The sequence below is a fragment of the Oncorhynchus gorbuscha genome, linkage group LG23 (assembly GCF_021184085.1).
Source record: "Oncorhynchus gorbuscha isolate QuinsamMale2020 ecotype Even-year linkage group LG23, OgorEven_v1.0, whole genome shotgun sequence".
In the NCBI taxonomy this organism is placed as follows: Eukaryota; Metazoa; Chordata; class Actinopteri; order Salmoniformes; family Salmonidae; genus Oncorhynchus; species Oncorhynchus gorbuscha.
This window is the reverse complement of record NC_060195.1, coordinates 6,229,728-6,253,540: the sequence shown is the minus strand read 5'-3', so window position 1 is coordinate 6,253,540 and position 23,813 is coordinate 6,229,728. Positions and strand designations below refer to the sequence as shown.

At 41.8% G+C, this 23,813-nt stretch overlaps 1 protein-coding gene across 2 annotated transcripts in view; it reads right to left on the bottom strand.

Annotated features, from left to right (window-relative positions):
* Positions 1-9,441: 9,441 nt before the first annotated feature.
* The window catches only part of LOC124011123 (kelch-like protein 4), a 69,457-nt gene continuing 55,085 nt past the window's right edge, over positions 9,442-23,813 (bottom strand). For both annotated transcript variants that reach the window (XM_046324180.1, XM_046324181.1), the window contains exons 7-11: positions 22,611-22,835; positions 15,045-15,207; positions 13,599-13,811; positions 12,115-12,286; positions 9,442-12,010 (exon numbers count right to left, since the gene is read on the bottom strand). In XM_046324180.1, coding sequence (XP_046180136.1) covers positions 11,951-12,010; positions 12,115-12,286; positions 13,599-13,811; positions 15,045-15,207; positions 22,611-22,835 — 833 coding nt within the window. In that variant the 3' untranslated portion in view covers positions 9,442-11,950. The remainder of the gene's footprint in view (positions 12,011-12,114; positions 12,287-13,598; positions 13,812-15,044; positions 15,208-22,610; positions 22,836-23,813) is intronic.

Here is a 23,813-nt window from a genome sequence, read left to right as displayed (position 1 = left end):
GACCCAGCCAGAGCCCAGAATTGAACCCGATCGAACATCTCTGGAGAGACCTGAAAAAAAGCTGTGCAGTGACGCTCCCCTCCAACCTGACAGAGCTTGAGAGGATCTGCAGAGAGGAATGGGAGAAACTCCTCAAATACGGGTGTGCCAAGCTTGTAGCTTCATACCCAAGAAGACATGAGGTTGTATTTGCTGCCAAAGGTGCTTCAACAAAGTACTGAATAAAGGGTTTGATAATTTAATCGTAATTTTCCATCCTCATGATGCCATCTATTTTGTGAAGTGCACCAGTCCCTCCTGAAACAAAGCACCCCCAGAACATGATGTTGCCACCCACGTGCTTCATGGTTGGGATGGTGTTCTTCAGCTTGCAATCCTCACCCTTTTTCCTCCAAACATAACGATGGTCATTATGACCAAACAGTTCTATTTTTGTTTCATCAGACCAGAGGACATTTCTCCAAAAAGTACAATCTTTGTCCCCATGTGCAGATGCAAACCGTAGTCTGGATTTTTATGGCGGTTTTGGAGCAGTGGCTTTGTCCGTACTGAGAGGCCTTTCAGGTTATGTCGATATAGGACCAGTTTTACTGTGGATATAGATACTTTTGTACCTGTTTCCTCCAGCATCTTCGCAAGGTTCTTTGCTGTTGTTCTGGGATTGATTTGCACTTTTTGCACCAAAGTACGTTCATCTCTAGGAGACAGAACGTGTCTCCTTCCTGAGCGGTATGATGGCTGCGTGGTCCCATGGTGTTTATACTTGCATACTATTGTTTGTGCAGATGAATGTGGTACCTTCTGGCATTTGGAAATTGCTCCCAAGAAAGAACCAGACTTGTGAAGGTCTACAATTTGTTTTCTGAGGTATTGGCTGATTTCTTTTGATTTTTCCATGATGTCAAGCAAAGAGGCACTGAGTTTGAAGGTAGGCATTGCAATTGATCCACAGGTCCACCTCCAATTGACTCAAATGATGTCAATTAGCCTATCAGAAGCTTCTAAAGCCATGACATTTTCTGGAATTTTCCAAGCTGTTTAAAGGCACAGTCAACTTAGTGTATGTAAACTTCTGACCCACTGAAATTTTGATACAGTGAATTATAAATTAAATAATCTGTCTGTAAACAATTGTTGGAAAAATTACTTGTGTCATGCACAAAGTAGATGTCCTAACCGACTTACCAAACTATAGTTTGTTAACAAGCAATTTGTGGAGTGGTTGAAAACAAGTTTTAATGATTCCAACCTAAGTATATGTAAACTTCTGACTTCAACTCTAAATAATGTTAATTTGCATATTCTGTCATATTAAACTATACATTTTCCCCTTAAATAATGTGCAGCTTTTTTCCAAAATACTAAAAGATGATTTACTGTCATTTCATTGTCGCATGATTACATTTTCAGAATTTTGAAGTGAATAAACATTTAGTGATATTTTTGTGGTAAAAAAATACATTTTTTAAATTAAACTTTAAACTTTAACTTTAATTTAATTTTAATTGACAAAAAAAAGTAATTGATTGATTGATCTTGAGAGACAATGACCAAAAATATGGCTTAGTTTTCTCTATTTGCTTACTCCACAGCCAGCACTTTCATTGCTAATAGTGAAACAATGAGAGTGGTAGGGCCTATGGAATGCTTAAACAACATGCCTAAATCATCAAAGTCACATCAAACCAAATGTTAAAGCAACCCAAATACAATAACAAATTGCACATACAGTACCAGTCAAAACCCCTTCTAATTCAAGGGTTTTCCTTTATTTGACTATTTTCTACATTGTAGAATAATAATGATGACATCAACACTATGAAATAACATATTTAGAATCATGTAGTAACCAAAAAAGTGTTAAACCAATCAAAAAATATTTAATTGTTTAGATTCTTCAAAGTAGCCACCCTTTCCCTTGATGACAGCTTTGCACACTCTTGGCATTCTCTCAACCAGCTTCCCCTGGAATGCTTTTCCAACAGTCTTGCTGGAGTTTTCACATATGCTGAACACTTGTTGGTTGCTTTTCCTTTTCACTCTGCGGTCCAACTCATCCCAAACCGTCTCCGTTGGGTTTAGATCGGGTGATTGTGGGGGCCAGGTCATCTGATGCAGCACTCCTTCACTCTCCTTCTTGGTAAAATAGCCCTTACACAGCCTGGAGGTGTGTTGGATCATTGTCATGTTGAAAAACAAATGATAGTCCCACTAAGCGCAAACCAGATGGGATGGCGTATCGCTGCAGAATGCTGTGGTAGCCATGCTGGTTAAATGCGCCTTGAATTATAAATAAATCACTGACAGTGTCACCAGTAAAGCACATCCACTCCATCACACCACCTCCTCCATGCTTCACGATGGGAACCACACATGTAGAGATCACCCGTTCACCTACTGTGCATCTCACAAAGACACTGCGTTTAGAACCAAAAATCTCAAATTTGGACAAAAATCTCATTAGACCAACAGATTCCCACCGGTTCATTGCTCGTGTTCCTTGGCCAAAGCAAGTCTCTTTTTCTTATTGGTGTCCTTTAATATTGGTTTCTTTGCTGCAATTAGACCATGAAGGCCTGATTCACACAGTCTCCTCTGAACAGTTGATGTTGAGATGTGTTTGTTACTGTTACTCTGTGAAACATTTATTTGGGCTGCAATTTCTGAGGCTGGGAACTATAATGAACTTATCCTCTGCAGTAGAAGCCTGCATATTTCTCTCCTGTGGCGGTCCTCATGAAAGCCAGTTTCATCATAGCGCTTGATGGTTTTTTCAACTGCACTTGAAAAAGCTTTCAAAGTTCTTGACATTTTCCTGAATTGACTGACCTTCTTGTCTTAAAGTAATGATGGACTGACCTTCTTGTCTTAAAGTAATGATGGACTGACCTTCTTGTCTTAAAGTAATGATGGATTGTCATTTCTCTTTGCTTATTTCAGCTGTTCTTGCCATAATATGGACTTGGTCTAAGTAGGACTATCTTCTGTATACCACCCCTACCTTGTCACAACACAACTGACTGGCTCAAATGCATTAAGAAGGAAAAGATACCCCAAATAAACTTTTAACAAGGCAAACCTGTTAATTGAAATGCATTCCAGGTGACTACCCCATGAAGCTGGTTGAGAGAATGCCAACAGTGTGCAAAGCTGTCATCAAGGCAAAAGGTGGCTACTTTGAAGAATTTCAAATATAAAATAGATTTAGATTTGTTTAACACTTTTTTTGGTTACTACATGATTCCATATGTGTTATTTCATAGTTGGCGTATCGCTGCAGAATGCTGTGGTAGCCATAGTCACTTTTATTCTACAATGTAGAAAAGAGTAACAATAAAGAAAAACCCTGTAATGAGTAAGTCTGTCCAAACTTTTGACTGGTACTATATATAATATTGAAGGATATTATAGGAATTCTGGTGTATATATATATATATATATATATATATATATATATATATATATATATATATATATATATATATATATATATATATATATATATATATATATATATATATATATATATAAAGCCTTCCCCTTAGAATAACGCATTTTCTGAGAATAATAATAATAATAATAATATATGCCATTTAGCAGACGCTTTTATCCAAAGCGGCTTACAGTCATGTGTGCATACATTCTACGTATGAATACACACCAACACATCACTATGTCTCTTTTCAAAGGGTATGTGGCTTCTGTATCACAGTTCTACCAAGTATTCATACCAGTGACCGACTTTTATGAGCTGTTTTGACTGCATCCAAGCCTATATGTAAGGTCATTTAGATGTTGTACACAGTCATACCGAGGTACAACCACAAGCGAGTCCATAAGGTGTACCATCTATGCAGAGGATGTCTATCTGTTCAAAATCACTGATGCAGCCCCCCCCCCCCCCTTTAACCTCTGGTGATGGGTATTATATATCTTACTGGGATAATGAGACTGTACTCGGACAATCTACCGCCGGCTCACTTTATGGTGAGAGACATCGCTCCTATTTTTTTTTTTTTTCAAAGATAATGAGGTGACAATGTATTCAGCCGACCTTAGAGAGGAGAGAGAGGGGGGGGGGGAGACATTCTACAGCACTTATCCACAGTCTTTGATCAGAGATCCAGCTGTCTCTCTAGGTATCTGCGGACCGTGAAAGCTGTGCCTGTGTCCCAAATGGCAACCGATTCCCTTTATAGTGCACTACTTTTGACCAGGGGTTATACGGGCTCTAGTCTAAAGTAGTGCACTACGTAGGGAATAGGGTGCCATTGTGGAACGCCACTGTTGTCATGGATATAATTTAACCAGACATTTTGACTAGTTCAAACTGATTGTTTTTAGGTTAAAGAAAACAGGCCTACAATGTAAAAAAAGAGTTGTGTAGCTAATTCTACTTTCCCTTTGGCTGGCTAACCCACCGACCCTTGACCTCATGTCTTGCTGTGTGTTTGATACTAGACAAAATCCACATAATCCATATTACACTCACAGTTTACCAATGTATGTTCTGGGAGTTTTAACTTTGGATTTGTACATTTATAGCTGCTTTCATTATAGCGGCTTTCACTGATATCCAATATGATGTGATGCTTTATTCTGATATCTAATATGATGTGATGCTTTATTCTGATATCCAATATGATGTGATGATTTATTCTGATATCCAACATGATGTGATGATTTATTCTGATATCTAATATGATGTGATGATTTATTCTGATATCCAATATGATGTGATGCTTTATTCTGATATCCAACATGATGTGATGATTTATTCTGATATCCAATATGATGTGATGATTTATTCTGATATCCAACATGATGTGATGATTTATTCTGATATCTAATATGATGTGATGATTTATTCTGATATCTAATATGATGTGATGCTTTATTCTGATATCTAATATGATGTGATGCTTTATTCTGATATCTAATATGATGTGATGCTTTATTCTGATATCTAATATGATGTGATGATTTATTCTGATATCCAATATGATGTGATGATTTATTCTGATATCCAATATGATGTGATGATTTATTCTGATATCTAATATGATGTGATGCTTTATTCTGATATCCAACATGATGTGATGCTTTATTCTGATATCCAATATGATGTGATGATTTATTCTGATATCCAACATGATGTGATGCTTTATTCTGATATCCAATATGATGTGATGATTTATTCTGATATCCAACATGATGTGATGCTTTATTCTGATATCCAATATGATGTGATGATTTATTCTGATATCCAACATGATTTGATGCTTTATTCTGACCGATATCCAATATTATGTGATGCTTTATTCTGACCGATATCCAATATTATGTGATGCTTTATTCTGATATCTAATATGATGTGATGATTTATTCTGATATCCAATATGATGTGATGATTTATTCTGATATCTAATATGATGTGATGATTTATTCTGACTGATATCTAATATGATGTGATGATTTATTCTGATATCCAACATGATTTGATGCTTTATTCTGACCGATATGCAATATTATTTGATGCTTTATTCTGACCGATATGCAATATTATTTGATGCTTTATTCTGACCGATATCCAATATTATTTGATGCTTTATTCTGACCGATATGCAATATTATTTGATGCTTTATTCTGACCGATATGCAATATTATTTGATGCTTTATTCTGACCGATATGCAATATTATTTGATGCTTTGCTAATATGTATTTTAAGGCAGCACATTACAGACAGAAAAGCACTGCTTGGCATCGAGTTCTCCTCCAGTCCTCTTCATCAGATGGGATTTTCTTCAAGTCCTTTATTCATGAATATGAAGATCTCCATCACATCACAGAGACCATGAATATAGATGGACCCCCCCCCCCCATCTGCTCCATGTGTTGTGATGCCAACATGACCACCACACTCTACACCATTGCGATTTCTTATCATTTTTCTCTCCTCCTTTCTCTTTTAGGAAATAAACATGCTGTGTTTGATAGGCATTTTTTTGACATTGGTCAACTTGACAATATGTCAATATCAAGCTGGGCGTTTTTTCCCTTTTATGTATCATATTGACGAAAAGAGTTGAAATCTCTGGCTCAAAAATCTCAAATGTCAGTGTGAATGTGTCAGTGATTCCCATGTCTTGTAAAGGCTTTAGGGCTTAAAGCCTTTCAAACCACCTTTCAGACCACCTGTTTGTTATAGAGTAGAATTAGAGCTAAAACATATTCTACATATTAGTAATGTCTCCATTCAACAAGATAAACATATAGATTGCGTGCGTCAAGGATTTTTGGGGGTGAAATTGGAATTAGCACTTGAAATTGGAAGCCTGTGCTAAATGACATCAGTAAAAGCTATATAGTGTGATATCAGTTTAGGATCTCTTCCATACCGGATGTGCTAGATTCATCCAGTCCAAATTGAACTTGGCTTTGAGTTATAATTCGTATAACTCAGTAAGAGGCTCATTTAAAAACCAAAAAAACTTAGCATCCAATTTCCTAATATTTCATCACAGTACCTCAATAATTAGGCAGGGTTATTAGCTGAAACTTTTGTCCTTGGTTCACTTAATTCAGGTTGACGTTTCTTGCTAACAGTAGTGGTAGACTGGGATCTTTGATTTCCCCAGTCTGCAGTGGGTCTGTATCAGCAAGTCCTCCACAATACAACAGTGCCATCTACTGGTGCTTTAAAATATAACACCAACATCTGGAGCGCATTTGGAGAGCACTATTCATGTCGATATTACAGAGAACCACTCAATATTACAGAGAGCTCTTGCATGTGTTTACAGACAACAACGACATCATAATAAACACCATCTTCGCAATCCAGAAACAGTTTCTTTTAAAGACAAAGCAGATAAATGGATGTCTTCCTGCCTGCGTAGAAGGGCTAGTCTGAGTGTTCAAAGGGACAGAGTATTTCAGGAGTACTTTCAGCTTTCAGAGCATTTTTCATATGCAGAAATGTTGTAGAACAAACCTTCAATACATAAATGACTGTTATCGGAGACCTCTTTCAAACTAGAAAAAAGAAATAGGTGACAAGTACACAGATACTGTAGTCTAGAGGTCAACCGATTAATCGGAATGGCCGATTAACCGATATAACCTCTCTACTGTATATAGCCTCTCTACTGTATATAACCTCTCTACTGTGTATAACCTCTCTACTGTATATAATCTCTCTACTGTATATAGCCTCTCTACTGTATATAACCTCTCTACTATATATAACCTCTCTACTGTATATAACCTCTCTACTGTATACATCCTCTCTACTGTATATAACCTCTCTACTGTATATAACCTCTCTACTGTATATAACCTCTCTACTGTGTATAACCTCTCTACTGTATATAATCTCTCTACTGTATATAGCCTCTCTACTGTATATAGCCTCTCTACTGTATATAACCTCTCTACTGTATACATCCTCTCTACTGTATATAACCTCTCTACTGTATATAGCCTCTCTACTGTATATAACGTCTCTACTGTATATAACCTCTCTACTGTATACAGCCTCTCTACTGTATATAAGCTCTCTACTGTATATAACCTCTCTACTGTATATAACCTCTCTACTGTGTATAACCTCTCTACTGTATATAGCCTCTCTACTGTATATAGCCTCTCTACTGTATATAGCCTCTCTACTGTATATAACCTCTCTACTGTATATAGCCTCTCTACTGTATATAACCTCTCTACTGTATATAACCTCTCTACTGTATATAGCCTCTCTACTGTATATAGCCTCTCTACTGTATATAACCTCTCTACTGTATATAGTCTCTCTACTGTATATAATCTCTCTACTGTATATAGCCTCTCTACTGTATATAGCCTCTCTACTGTATATAACCTCTCTACTGTATACATCCTCTCTACTGTATATAACCTCTCTACTGTATATAGCCTCTCTACTGTATATAACGTCTCTACTGTATATAACCTCTCTACTGTATACAGCCTCTCTACTGTATATAAGCTCTCTACTGTATATAACCTCTCTACTGTATATAGCCTCTCTACTGTATATAACCTCTCTACTGTATATAGCCTCTCTACTGTATATAACCTCTCTACTGTATATAACCTCTCTACTGTATATAGCCTCTCTACTGTATATAGCCTCTCTACTGTATATAACCTCTCTACTGTATATAACCTCTCTACTGTATTTAACCTCTCTACTGTATATAACCTCTCTACTGTATATAGTCTCTCTACTGTATATAATCTCTCTACTGTATATAGCCTCTCTACTGTATATAACCTCTCTACTGTATATAACCTCTCTACTGTATATAACCTCTACTGTATATAGCCTCACTACTGTATATAACCTCTCTACTGTATATAACCTCTCTACTGTATATAACCTCTACTGTATATAACCTCTCTACTGTTATTTCCACTGTCTTTTTACAGTTGTTGTTTTTATTTCCTTACTTATCTATTGTTCACCTAATATCTATGTTTTACACCCAAATTGTACTGTTGGTTAGGGCGCACGTGACAAATGAACTTCATAATAATGAGTTTTCAAAGTGGAAATAACAAACTTCAAAAGCTTTTTTTTAAGCATCAAATACACCCCAACTTTTACATTTCTTGCATAGAAGGAAAATGATCAAATTAAGGTCCTACATTTCCTGCATAGAAGGAAAATTCTCCTGCACCAGGGTGATCAAATTAAGGTCCTACATTTCCCCCAGAAAAAAATAATTTGCCCTTTAAATTGGTTTCCTTGTTAAATGTATCTGACTACAACTGAAAGACAATCACCTGAAGGGAGGTGCTTGGGCCCCATTTACACTTTACACTTACACTTTTTTCAAACACAAAAGAGGAACAAAATGTACTACTTTAAACTGCTGTCTCAGACGCCATAATGACACAGATACGAAGTTGATACCTTCCCCGGGAAACATGGTTCCTACCTTGTCCCATAAGCGTACTTTACATCTTGCGCTAACATGTGGGTTTCCTGATCTGATCAATATGATCCAATCACTATCTGATCAAGGATTGTCACCTCTAGACATGGTATTAAAAGGTGTCTCTTGTCCATTCAGTGTTGTGACCAGATTTCCTTGTATGCTAATTATTGAACAGATACATTTTTCTAAATAATACTTATTTATTCTTTTTTTTTTTGACATTGAAGCCATAAATGTCAATGGTGTCACCTGTCAATGATTTTGATAATTCTGATTTAAATGGTTTCACCGTTTAGATCCGTCTTCACATGTGGTCAGGAAGATGTGTCTGTTAATCATTTACACCTGTCTAAAAATGTGGGCACAATGAGAATATTGACAAAAAAAATAATGAGAAAGGAGTCTTGTAAACACCAGGTATGAACGGGGCTAAAAATAGCAGAAACTCTTATCCAGGGCAACATACTGACACAAAAGAGGACAATGAAGTCGTTTTATTTCTAGATCTGTACGCAGTGTAAAAATCAGGATAAAAATCTACATTTGACCTCAGAGCATGTTAATATATTTGTAATATTCCAAGCTGAACGATCCTCAGTGTAAACAGAATAAAGGCCTGTTGTTACAGATAAACTCAACAGGCCATGTTGTGAAAGAGTCTGTACACATGATGATAACGTAGTAACTCAAGCTTCAGTAATGTTCTCAATGTCACACAGGGCCGGATTCCCAGACACAGATAAAAGCCGAGGTCTAGTCCTGAAACAAAAACACATGTGTTTCATGGAGATTCTCCATTGAAAGTGTATCTTAGTACTAGACTAGACTTAATCTGTGTCTGGGAAACCAGCCCACAGTGTATTTATAAGTCAGTAGCAAACATGAAGTCAAATTTTTAAAAAGAAGGGCATATTGTTTAATTACAATGTAATGTTAACTAGAATGCCAAAATAATAAAACCAAACATCTGGAGATGACAATAATGGTTTAGGAATGATGTGAGGTTATAAAGATGACTGCAATTTAGACAAACTTGCAAACAATCTTTACAGTAATGCGAAATATCAATATGATATATTTATATATTCACGATTGTGTAAACTTAATTTTTAAAACATGGTACAAAACATCTTGTGAGACGGGCTAATGACTTTGGTGTAATTCATCTGAAACCAAGAAAAAAAAGGAAGAGAAAGAAAACTATTTTTTTTTTTGAAAAATGTCCTTTAGATTTCTTTCCTTTCTAAAAAAACTGACATCTATTATGAGTAACTTCCTCAAATTGGTCTGATAAAGCATCCTGGTGTTGTACTTAACAAACTCATCATCTTCAGTATTATTCACAGTGGTCTTTCTTAAAAAACTGTTTGTCCAAGAGTAGAAATCATTGGTACAGAGCACCTTCACCCAGATAGGAAATGAACCAGTTATCAACAGAGAGGTATTCATTTCCAGTTGGCTAAAAGAGTGATATATATTTTAGAATATGAATCAAAAAAATATTCATATGTGACGAGACAAATATAGAATGTTACTGTATACATGTAAAAGCATCAATTAAAACCCTAAGGTCCATGTCCATGCACCTGTCTGATATCTAATTAGCATAATACAAAAAACCTCCAATCAAAATCGCTCAGTTTAAGCTAAGGGATATCTGTTTTTTGTGTGTTTTTGTTGCATTGCATTTATCTCAATCCACCATATCCTCCTATTTCGACACAGCTAGACTGATGCTTGTCAGACCATGAGACCCCGACCCCCCAAAACAAAACAAAAAAACAATTTGTTTTTTCTTCACAAAATCTCATGCAACGTCCAAACTATTATGACCCCTCTATGTAAGGATGAGACTCTCACACACATGATGGTGTTCTTCATTTGGCTCTACGAACCCTTAGGACTTCTCTGAACTCGGTACAGCCGATCTGCCAACTGCTGTCTGTAGCGTTCAAACAGTTTGGGCTACACACTAATATGACCCATCTGTGTAAAGGTGAGACTCTCATTACCACGTAAATGTCTCGCAAGACTCGTCTGAATGTCCCCCGGTATCAGTTGAAAAAAATGTATGGAAGTATACTGTATATAGAGACTGTTCAGTGCCAAAAATAAGGGGTTAAATACAAGTCCCCCCCGCCAAAAAAACAAATGTTTCCTGGTCTTTCTTATACCTCTAAGATATAGGAAAGACACTTCAGAACAAACTTCCTTTAGATTTTTGTTTTTGGGGGGGGACTATCTCTTGTTCTATGTAGTGAATCTGTTTGTTTTGGCTCATAGCAGTAAGGCCAAATAAAAAATGTTCATCCATTTTTTTATTAAAAAAAAATATTTTTTGATACTTCAAGGGGTCTTCAAATTCAAAATAAAATAGCTAAATGACCCTTGGTATGACCTTCTTAAAACAATTCCATATAGCTTCGTAGACCTGCTTAGACTGTTCAGTGCAACAAAAGAAAAAGAAGGAGGGAGTTAAAATACATGTTAATAAATAAAAAAATAAATCTTCCTTTACATTTTGTTTTGGGACTATCCTGTCTGTTGTTCCATGTGGTGAATCTGTTATTCAATGTGTTTCTATTGGCTAACAGCAGGCTAAATGGGTCGTAAAATCCCCCCGGCTTAGACAGGGTTTCCACTGTTATGGGTACAATTCATTTCTTTCTTTGTATCATATAGAAAACATTATAGAAAACATTATTTTCTGACAGACCATATCAACAAGAGTGTGGCAGAGTTTCCTACTTTTTGAACCACTACTATGTAGATTGTTGATCCGTAGATATGGTAAAGTACATTCTCATAATCAAAGAGAAAATCCTTGGACAATGAAAATCACTGTTGATAGAAGCAATGGTTTGTGAGGAATGCAATATAGGTTTGCCTTTACAGTAGAAAAAAAAACATATTCTTAGCGACATCAGTGGTGACATCATATCCGGTTTCCTGTGTGTCACTCCAGGGCGTTGTAGGGAGTTGTAGTCCTCAAGGTATTCTCACAACTACAACACAGGCTCCGGCCCTTCCGATGTTGAGATTGACCTCCTATTGGATACATACAGTACAGGGTGATTAAAGGTCATACAGTCTGTTTTAAAAATATATATTTTTTTAACAGAAAGGAATTGTACCAGGCTGATTCAAGTTACCTCAGTCCATTCATTGTTCTGTGCATCATAGGACTCAACAGTGTTCAAGTAGGACGTTCCATCATATCCTCCGACAGCATATAGCCTGTCTCCTAGCAGACAGATACCTACAGCATCCCTGGGGACACTCAGAGAGGACACCGTGGTCCATGTGTCTGTTTTGGGATCATACCTGCAGTGACATAGAAGGTTAATGGGAAATACCTGTAGAAGTATAATGAACCCTGGGATATTTAAGAGATACAGAGACAAAGAGCACAACTTGTATATGAGTGAATTCAACAATATCTTGTGATTTATTTTTATGTACTTTTTTTCTTCTTCAATTTAACTGTTTTGACTTGATGGTATTCTGTGCAGTGTGTATCAGATACAGGTTGATTTTTACAGAACAGCCAGCAGAGGGTGGTAGAAGCCTGATAATCACACTGCTAAAACCAACTCCCATGGAAAGAATGACGTGTCTTGGGTTTGCCCTGTACATACAGACAGACAGAGACAATGGCCATGTTAGAGAGCATAAATGTGATGCATTGTGTGATGCATTGTGTGTAAATTGTGACTTGACTGACTGACTGATCTACAAATAATAATGAGTAGTTATTTATGACGCAATGTTTTTTGTTGTTGTAGATCAGTCGGTCGGCAGTCGCCTGCACCGTCAGCTGCAATTTCAAACAAACCCAATGGGCGCGTTGCAGCCGACGTTAAAGGCGTGTAGAGACAGACTAGTACCAAACCCCCTTGCATCAAAATGAACTACTCAGTCTTATATCACCCATGATACGTCACAGTTTTAATGCTCTCGAACACGGACAAAGTCTCAGGAAGCACCACAACCTAAAATGTCTCTGTGTCTCCATATGTATAGGTATACTTCATCGTCATAAAAGTCTATAACAAGACAGTTGGAAAAAACTATGTAGACTTTTTTGTTGTTGTTGCTCTAGTACAGTACTGACATAGGCTCCATTCTGCCCTCCTCCCCAAAGTGTTCCCTTTCTGCAGTGGATTTAAAAGCATTGGATTGGTGTAGTGCCTTGGCTAGAGGGAGTTTGCACCATTGTTGAATGCATTTTCAGGAAGTGTGCAAGTCCCAAGAATCGAAACGCAGCCATACTGTAGAGTAAAGCTATGTTTGTTGACCTCTCTACACAGTCTGCTGTTTACCTCTCTACACAGTCTGGGAGTCTGGGACAGTGGTTGTTTACCTCTCTACATAGTCTGGGGAGCAGTGTGTTTTTTCTTTTTTTACCTCTCTACACAGTCTGAGAGTCTGGGACAGTGGTTGTTTACCTCTCTACACAGTCTGAGAGTCTGGAGCAGTGGTTGTTTACCTCTCTACACAGTCTAAGAGTCTGGAGCAGTGGTTGTTTACCTCTATACACAGTCTCTTGTTTACCTCTCTACACAGTTTAAGAGTCTGGAGCAGTGGTTGTTTACCTCTCTACACAGTCTGAGAGTCTGGAGCAGTGGTTGTTTACCTCTCTACACAGTCTGATAGCCTGGAGCAGTGGTTGGACGCCGGGGCATCATGACCACCCACAGCATAAAGGAAACTGTTGTACGTGGCCACACCCACCCCTCCTCTCCGCTTCGCCATGGGGGCACACATACTCCACTTGTTGGTGTGTGGATCAAAGCATTCCATCGACCGCAGACACGAGCTCCCATCCCGGCCACCAACTGCAAACAATCTGTAAGGACAATAAAAGCGTTACAAATCTGACTTTGGATGCTGCTCAGAAATTGATGCTCATTTCTCTTCAAGAAATGTTGTGTCGGTCATTCCTAGAAAGTATTGTCTTTTAAGGGAGGGAGAATCCCAGGTTTCCTTAGCAGAGAGGGATGAATCGTTGTAGAAACATCTTCCTTAGCAGAGAGGGATGAAGGATTGTAGAAACATCTTCCTTAGCAGAGAGGGATGAAGCGTTGTAGAAACATCTTCCTTCCTTAGCAGAGAGGGATGAAGGATTGTAGAAACATCTTCCTTAGCAGAGAGGGATGAAGCGTTGTAGAAACATCTTCCTTAGCAGAGAGGGATGAAGGATTGTAGAAACATCTTCCTTAGCAGAGAGGGATGAAGCGTTGTAGAAACATCTTCCTTAGCAGAGAGGGATGAAGCGTTGTAGAAACATCTTCCTTCCTTAGCAGAGAGGGATGAAGGATTGTAGAAACATCTTCCTTCCTTAGCAGAGAGGGATGAAGCATTGTAGAAACATCTTCCTTCCTTAGCAGAGAGGGATGAAGGATTGTAGAAACATCTTCCTTCCTTCCAGCAGAGAGGGATGAAGGATTGTAGAAACATCTTCCTTCCTTAGCAGAGAGGGATAAAGGGTTGTAGAAACATCTTCCTTCCTTAGCAGAGAGGGATGAAGGGTTGTAGAAACATCTTCCTTCCTTAGCAGAGAGGGATGAAGGGTTGTAGAAACATCTTCCTTAGCAGAGAGGGATGAAGGATTGTAGAAACATCTTCCTTAGCAGAGAGGGATGAAGGGTTGTAGAAACACATTCCTTCCTTAAGAGGAGACATGGCGGATTGTAGAAAAGTCTTCCTATCCTTGTTTTCTATTTTTCACCCAGATGCAAAAGGAAGAAAATCGAAAAAGGTTTTATAGTGTGAAAACACACTGCAAACCAGCACTTTGTTGTCTGCCATTATGTAACGTAGAGCTGTGGTAGTCTAGGCCCAGGCTTACACACAAACAAAAGAGTTCTTGCTTTTATACGAAGATTAGACTTCAACCAAAATGTTTTACATAACAAGAAACAGAACTTAGTTTTCCTGTTGTGCTGGTTATTAGCTTCTAGTGTGTACAGTATAAACGTAAGAAATTCTCCATTTCATTTTGTGAGTTAAGTTATAAATAAAGCTTGTGTTTTAGTAACAACTGATACTGTCATGATGATTTAGTCCTACAGCCACTTACTTCCCGTTGAGTGCGGTGACTCCCATGGTGCTGCGTGGGGTGGACATGCTGGCCACGTAGTTCCACTGTTTAGCCTGGGGGTCCCACCTCTCCACCGTATTCAGGTAACTCCATCCATCATGGCCGCCTACTGCATACATGGGGCCCTCCAACACTGTTATACCTGGAGAGTTACAAAGAGGAGGGAACCATCAACCAGAGCATACTGTGTGTGTGTGTGTGTGTGTGTGTGTGTGTGTGTGTGTGTGTGTGTGTGTGTGTGTGTGTGTGTGTGTGTGTGTGTGTGTGTGTGTGTGTGTGTGCGTGCGTGCGTGCGTGCGTGCGTGCGTGCGTGCGTGCGTGCGTGCGTGCGTGCGTGCGTGCGTGCGTGCGTGCGTGCGTGCGTGTGTGTGTAAGATGCTCAACCAGAGGCATCAACCACGATGCTCATTCTAGAACAGTTGAAGTGCTGTCAGATGAGTCACCATTGTGTGGAACTGAACACTGAACAAATGTAGTCGATTCTATTCTCTTAAAACAGACTTGGGTTCGAGTACTATTTTAAATCATTTTCAAAGAATTCTAGAATTTCCCATTTGTTTGGTTTAATGGAACCAATATAATAGCCCATCCAGCACTAGGCAGACCAGGGCCAACGTATTATCAGAAAGATGTCAAATACTACTTGAACACAGGTCTGTTCTCCAAGCAGGATATAAAACAACTGTGTTATTGCTGGGGTTCACAGAGGGGAATGGTTTTCTAACAACAATGAATATAGGATGTTACTGTACAACACAATAAATGGATTTATATAACAGTTGGTAATGTTCGGGCTTTATTTAACCAGGCAATTCAGTTAAGAACAAATTCTTCTTTTCAATGACGGCCTAGGAACAGTGGGTTAACTGCCTTGTTCAGGGGCAGAAGGACAGATTTGTACCTTGTCGGCTCGGGGGTTTGAGCTTGCAACTTTCCGGTTACTAATCCAACGCTCTAACCACTAGGCTACCCTGAACCTCTACACTCTAACCACTAGGCTACCCTGCCACCTCTACACTCTAACCACTAGGCTACCCTGCCACCTCTACTCTCTAACCACTAGGCTACCCTGCCACCTCTACACTCTAACCACTAGGCCACCCTGCCACCTCTACACTCTAACCACGAGGCTACCTTGCCACCTCTACACTCTAACCACTAGGCCACCCTGCCACCTCTAACCACTAGGCTACCCTGCCATCTCTACACTCTAACCACTAGGCTACCCTGCCACCTCTACACTCTAACCACTAGGCTACCCTGCCACCTCTACACTCTAACCACTAGGCTACCCTGCCGCCTCTACACTCTACCCACTAGGCTACCCTGCCACCTCTACACTCTAACCACTAGGCCACCCTGCCACCTCTAACCACTAGGCTACCCTGCCACCTCTACACTCTAACCACTAGTCTACCCTGCCACCTCTACACTCTAACCACTAGGCTACCCTGCCACCTCTACACTCTAACCACTAGGCTACCCTGCCGCCTCTACACTCTACCCACTAGGCTACCCTGCCACCTCTACACTCTAACCACTAGGCCACCCTGCCATCTTTCTAATACTACGTTAGAGTTCAACATTACTCTAAAGGGAACTTCACCTTTAAACATTCTACATTCCGTATGAATAACAGTTCAACTGAAATAGCCATTTAAAAAACAACAAAAAACTGTTATTGTTGATTTGAAATATGAATAAGTAGTTGTTATGCAGGTGAATGAGGACCCAAAAGCGACTTTACAGAAACAGAGTTTATTCCAAGTCAAAACAGGAATACTGAAACCCTCTAGTCAGTAGAGGGAAACAACTGAAGATGCGACCACAGACTGCAGGTCGCTTCGGGAAGGCGCAGGCCGTAGCTGATCTAGACACCTGCTCACACGCAGCATCTGAAGAAGGCAAGAAACATGACAGGACGGAACGAGGACAAGAACAGCGAACATCAAACAAGGATCCGACAAGGACAGAAGCGGAAAACAGAGGGAGAAATAGGGACTCTAATCAGAGGGCAAAATAGGGGACAGGTGTGAAAGAGTAAATGAGGTAGTTAGGAGAATGAGGAACAGCTGGGAGCAGGAACGGAACGATAGAGAGAGAGAGCGAGAGAGGGAGAGGAGGGAGAGAAGAGGGATAGAAAGAGGGAAAGAACCTAATAAGACCAGCAGAGGGAAACGAATAGAAGGGGAAGCACAGGGACAAGACATGATAATCAATGACAAAACATGACAGTACCCCCCCACTCACCGAGCGCCTCCTGGCGCACTCGAGGAGGAACCCTGGCGGCAACGGAGGAAATCATCAATCAACGAACGGTCCAGCACGTCCCGAGATGGAACCCAACTCCTCTCCTCAGGACCGTAACCCTCCCAATCCACTAAGTACTGGTGACCACGTCCCCGAGAACGCATGTCCATGATCTTCCGTACCTTGTAAATAGGAGCGCCCTCGACAAGGACGGGGGGGGGGAGGGAAGACGAACAGGGGGCGCGAAGAAAAGGCTTGACACAGGAGACATGGAAGACAGGGTGGACGCGACGAAGATGTCGCGGAAGAAGCAGTCGCACAGCGACAGGATTGACGACCTGAGAGACACGGAACGGACCAATGAACCGCGGAGTCAACTTGCGAGAAGCTGTCGTAAGGGGAAGGTTACGAGTGGAAAGCCACACTCTCTGACTGCGACAATACCTAATCCTACGTTTATTTGCGGCTCTCACAGTCTGCGCCCTGTAACGGCAAAGTGCAGACCTGACCCTCCTCCAGGTGCGCTCACAACGTTGGACAAAAGCCTGAGCGGAGGGAACGCTGGACTCGGCGAGCTGGGATGAGAACAGAGGAGGCTGGTACCCAAGACTACTCTGAAACGGAGATAGCCCGGTAGCACACGAAGGAAGCGAGTTGTGAGCGTATTCTGCCCAGGGGAGCTGTTCTGCCCAAGACGCAGGGTTTCGAAAAGAAAGGCTGCGTAATATGCGACCAATCGTCTGATTGGCCCTTTCTGCTTGACCGTTAGACTGGGGATGAAAACCGGAAGAGAGACTGACGGAAGCACCAATCAAACGACAGAACTCCCTCCAAAACTGTGACGTGAATTGCGGGCCTCTGTCTGAAACGGCGTCTAACGGGAGGCCATGAATTCTGAACACATTCTCAATGATGATTTGTGCCGTCTCCTTAGCGGAAGGAAGCTTAGCGAGGGGAATGAAATGTGCCGCCTTAGAGAACCTATCGACAACCGTAAGAAACACAGTCTTCCCCGCAGACGAAGGCAGACCGGTAATAAAGTCTAAGGCGATGTGAGACCATGGTCGAGAAGGAATGGGAAGCGGTCTGAGACAACCGGCAGGAGGAGAGTTACCTGACTTAGTCTGCGCGCAGTCCGAACAAGCAGCCACGAAACGGCGCGTGTCACGCTCCTGAGTAGGCCACCAAAACCGCTGGCGAATAGAAGCAAGCGTACCCCGAACGCCGGGGTGGCCAGCTAACTTGGCAGAGTGAGCCCACTGAAGAACAGCCAGACGAGTAGAGACAGGAACGAAAGAAGGTTACTAGGACAGCGCGCGGCGACGCAGTGTGAGTGAGTGCTTGCTTTACCTGTCTCTCAATTCCCCAGACAGTCAACCCGACAACACGCCCTTCAGGAGAATCCCCTCGGGGTCGGTAGAAGCCACAGAAGAACTAAAGAGACGGGATAAGGCATCAGGCTTGGTGTTCTTATTTCCCGGGCGATAAGAAATCACGAACTCGAAACGAGCGAAAAACAACACCCAACGAGCTTGACGTGCATTGAGTCGTTTGGCAGAACGGATGTACTCAAGGTTCTTATGGTCAGTCAAAACGACAAAAGGGACGGTCGCCCCCTCCAACCACTGTCGCCATTCGCCTAGGGCTAAGTGGATGGCTAGCAGTTCGCGGTTACCCACATCATAGTTGCGTTCCGATGGCGACAGGCGATGAGAAAAATAAGCGCAAGGATGGACCTTATCGTCAGAATGGAAGCTCTGGGACAGAATGGCTCCCACGCCCACCTCTGAAGCGTCAACCTCGACAATGAATTGTTTAGTGACGTCAGGAGTAACAAGGATAGGTGCGGATGTAAAACGCTTCTTGAGAGATCAAAAGCTCCTGGGCGGAACCGGACCACTTAAAGCACGTCTTGACAGAAGTAAGAGCTGTGAGAGGGGTAGCCACTTGACCGAAATTACGAATGAAACGCCGATAGAAATTAGCGAAACCGAGAAAGCGCTGCAACTCGACACGTGACTTAGGAACGGGCCAATCGCTGACAGCCTGGACCTTAGCGGGATCCATCTGAATGCCTTCAGCGGAAATAACAGAACCGAGAAATGTGACAGAGGAGACATGAAAGGCGCACTTCTCAGCCTTCACGTAGAGACAATTCTCTAAAAGGCGCTGGAGTACACGTCGAACGTGCTGAACATGAATCTCGAGTGACGGAGAAAAAATCAGGATATCGTCAAGGTAAACGAAAACAAAGATGTTCAGCATGTCTCTCAGTACATCATTAACTAATGCCTGAAAGACAGCTGGAGCATTAGCGAGACCGAACGGCAGAACCCGGTATTCAAAATGCCCTAACGGAGTGTTAAACGCCGTTTTCCACTCGTCCCCCTCTCTGATGCGCACGAGATGGTAAGAGTTACGAAGGTCCAACTTAGTAAAGAACCTGGCTCCCTGCAGAATCTCGAAGGCTGACGACATAAGGGGAAGCGGATAACGATTCTTACCGTTATGTCATTCAGCCCTCGATAATCCACGCAGGGGCGCAGAGTACCGTCCTTCTTCTTAACAAAAAAAAACCCCGCTCCGGCGGGAGAGGAAGAAGGCACCACGGTACCGGCGTCGAGAGAAACAGACAGATAATCCTCGAGAGCCTTACGTTCGGGAGCAGACAGAGAGTATAGTCTACCCCGAGGGGGAGTGGTCCCCGGAAGGAGATCAATACAACAATCATACGACCGGTGAGGAGGAAGGGAGTTGGCTCTGGACCGACTGAAGACCGTGCGCAGATCATGATATTCCTGCGGCACTCCTGTCAAATCACCAGGTTCCTCCTGAGAAGAGGGGACAGAAGAAACAGGAGGGATAGCAGACATTAAACACTTCACATGACAAGAAACGTTCCAGGATAGGATAGAATTACTAGACCAATTAATAGAAGGATTATGACATACTAGCCAGGGATGACCCAAAACAACAGGTGTAAAAGGTGAACGAAAAATCAAAAAGGAAATGGTCTCACTGTGGTTACCAGATACTGTGAGGGTTAAAGGTAATGTCTCACATCTGATACTGGGGAGAAGACTACCATCTAAGGCGAACATGGGCGTGGGCTCCCCTAACTGTCTGAGAGGAATGTCATGTTTCCGAGCCCATGCTTCGTCCATAAAACAACCCTCAGCCCCAGTGTCTATCAAGGCACTGCAGGAAGCTGCCGAACCGGTCCAGCGTAGATGGACCGACAAGGTAGTACAGGATCTTGATGGAGAGACCTGAGTAGTAGCGCTCACCAGTAGCCCTCCGCTTACTGATGAGCTCTGGCCTTTAACTGGACATGAAATGACAAAATGTCCAGCAGAACCGCAATAGAGGCAAAGGCGGTTGGTGATTCTCCGTTCCCTCTCCTTAGTCGAGATGCGAATACCTCCCAGCTGCATGGGCTCAGTCTCTGAACCGGTGGGAGGAGATGGTTGAGATGCGGAGAGGGGGAACACCATTAACGCGAGCTCTCTTCCACGAGCTCGGTGACGAAGATCTACCCGTCGTTCTATGCGGATGGCGAGTGCAATCAAAGAGTCCACGCTGGAAGGAACCTCCCGGGAGAGAATCTCATCTTTAACCTCAGCGTGGAGTCCCTCCAGAAAACGAGCGAGCAACGCCTCCTTCCCAAAAACTGAACGATCAAAAACCCGTATCATCTCCTCTTTAAAGTTCTGATAATCGTTAGTACACTCAGCCCTTGCCTCCCAGATAGCTGTGCCCCACTCCCGAGCCCGACCAGTAAGGAGTGATATGACGTAGGCGATCCGAGCTCTCTCTCTAGAGTATGTGTTGGGCTGGAGAAAGAACACAATATCACACTGGGTGAGAAAGGAGCGGCACTCAGTGGGCTGCCCAGAGTAACATGGTGGGTTATTAACCCTAGGTTCCGGAGACTCGGAAGACCAGGAAGTAGCTGGTGGCACGAGGCGAAGACTCTGAAACTGTCCTGAGAGGTCGGAGACCTGAGCGGCCAGGGTCTCAACGGCATGACGAGCAGCAGACAATTCCTGCTCGTGTCTGCCGAGCATAGTTCCCTGGATCTCGACGGCAGTGTTGCGAGAATCCGTAGTCGCTGGGTCCATTCTTGGTCGGATCCTTCTGTTATGCAGGTGAATGAGGACCCAAAAGCGACTTTACAGAAACAGAGTTTATTCCAAGTCAAAACAGGAATACTGAAACCCTCTAGTCAGTAGAGGGGAACAACTGAAGATGCGACCACAGACTGCAGGTCGCTTCGGGAAGGCGCAGGCCGTAGCTGATCTAGACACCTGCTCACACGCAGCATCTGAAGAAGGCAAAAAACATGACAGGACGGAACGAGGACAAGAACAGCGAACATCAAACAAGGATCCGACAAGGACAGAAGCGGAAAACAGAGGGAGAAATAGGGACTCTAATCAGAGGGCAAAATAGGGGACAGGTGTGAAAGAGTAAATGAGGTAGTTAGGAGAATGAGGAACAGCTGGGAGCAGGAACGGAACGATAGAGAGAGAGAGCGAGAGAGGGAGAGAGGGAGGGGGAGAGAGAGGGATAGAAAGAGGGAAAGAACCTAATAAGACCAGCAGAGGGAAACAAATAGAAGGGGAAGCACAGGGACAAGACATGATAATCAATGACAAAACATGACAGTAGTTCCTTGTTTTCTGAATGCACACAACAGGACGTAGACCTTAGCAGGGAGGCGATGTAGCTCCTCACATCTTCCCAGTTAAACCGTGCTCACCACAAGCAAAGTATGAGAGCTATCCACTACAGCCCCTCGATCAAAGGAGACTAAGGTAATACTATTCACTGTAATCTCTGGGGCAAACGTGTTCAACCATATCTCAGAAAAGCCAACTACAGACAAGTGAGATGAATACTTGACTACATTGCATTCAGTTCACACCCATTCCTCTGATGTGAAACGTATGAGAAACGGCCAGGGAAAAGAGACAATCAGAGCAGGCATACGGTAGCCTGCCAAGGTTTTACATAGGAACAGCTTGTGCTACAATAGTATAGGTATGAATTGTAATCCCACTGAGTTTGTGCTACAATAGAATAGGTATGAATTGTAATCCCACTGAGTTTGTGCTACAATGGTATAGGTATGAATTGTAATCCCACTGAGTTTGTACTACAATAGTATAGGTATGAATTGTAATCCCATTGAGTTTGTGCTACAATAGAATAGGTATGAATTGTAATCCCACTGAGTTTGTACTACAATAGTATAGGTATGAATTGTAATTGTTTTTTTAGCAGTAAACCCACCGAGTCCGTGTCTGTGTGTAGACATAGGAGGCATGGTGGACCAGACATTGTTGAAAGGGTTGTAACACTCCACCATGTTGGAAGTCTTCAGCCCGTCTCGGCCCCCCACCACGTACAGCTTGTCGTCGATCACTGCCACCCCGAACTGCAGCCTCCGGCCGTTCATCACCCCCACCTGGATCCACGTGTTGGTCCGCAGGTCATACTTCTCTATGGTCGTAGATCCTATAGGAACACAGAAGGAGATCTATAGATCCTATAGGAACACACAAGGAGATCTATAGATCCTATCGGAACACACAAGGAGATCTATAGATCCTATAGGAACATACAAGGAGATCTATAGATCCTATAGGAACACACAAGGATATCTATAGATCCTATCGGAACACACAAGGAGATCTATAGATCCTATCGGAACACACAAGGAGATCTATAGATCCTATAGGAACACAGAAGGAGATCTATAGGTCCTATAGGAACACACAAGGAGATCTATAGATCCTATAGGAACACACAAGGCGATCTATAGATCCTATAGGAACACACAAGGAGATCTATAGATCCTATAGGAACATACAAGGGGATCTCAAGGAGATCTATAGATCCTATAGGAACACACAAGGCGATCTATAGATCCTATAGGAACACACAAGGAGATCTATAGATCCTATAGGAACATACAAGGGGATCTCAAGGAGATCTATAGATCCTATAGGAACAGACAAGGACGATGCGGACGACTTCAGGTGAACCCCCCCCCCCAAAAAAAAGTATATTTGTCACATTTGCCAAATACAACAGGTGTAGACTTTGCCGTGAAATGCTTACTTACAAGTCCTAAACCAACAACGCAGTTCAAGAAATAAAGTTAATAAAATATTTACTAAATAAACTAAAGTAAAAAACGTAATAAGAAGTAACTCAATAAAATAACATTAAGGATTTTATATACAGGGGTACTGGTATCAAGTCAATGTGCAGGGGTGCAGGTTAGTTGAGGTCATTTGTGCATGTAGGTAGGGGTAAAGTGACTATGAATAGATAATAGATTTGGGACGCCAACACACTGACTCAACTCCAGCCACTTTAATAATGGGAATTGATGGGAAATGATGTAAAATATATCACTAGCCACTTTAAACGATGCAACCTAATATAATGTTTACATACCCTACATTATTCATCTCATATGCATACATA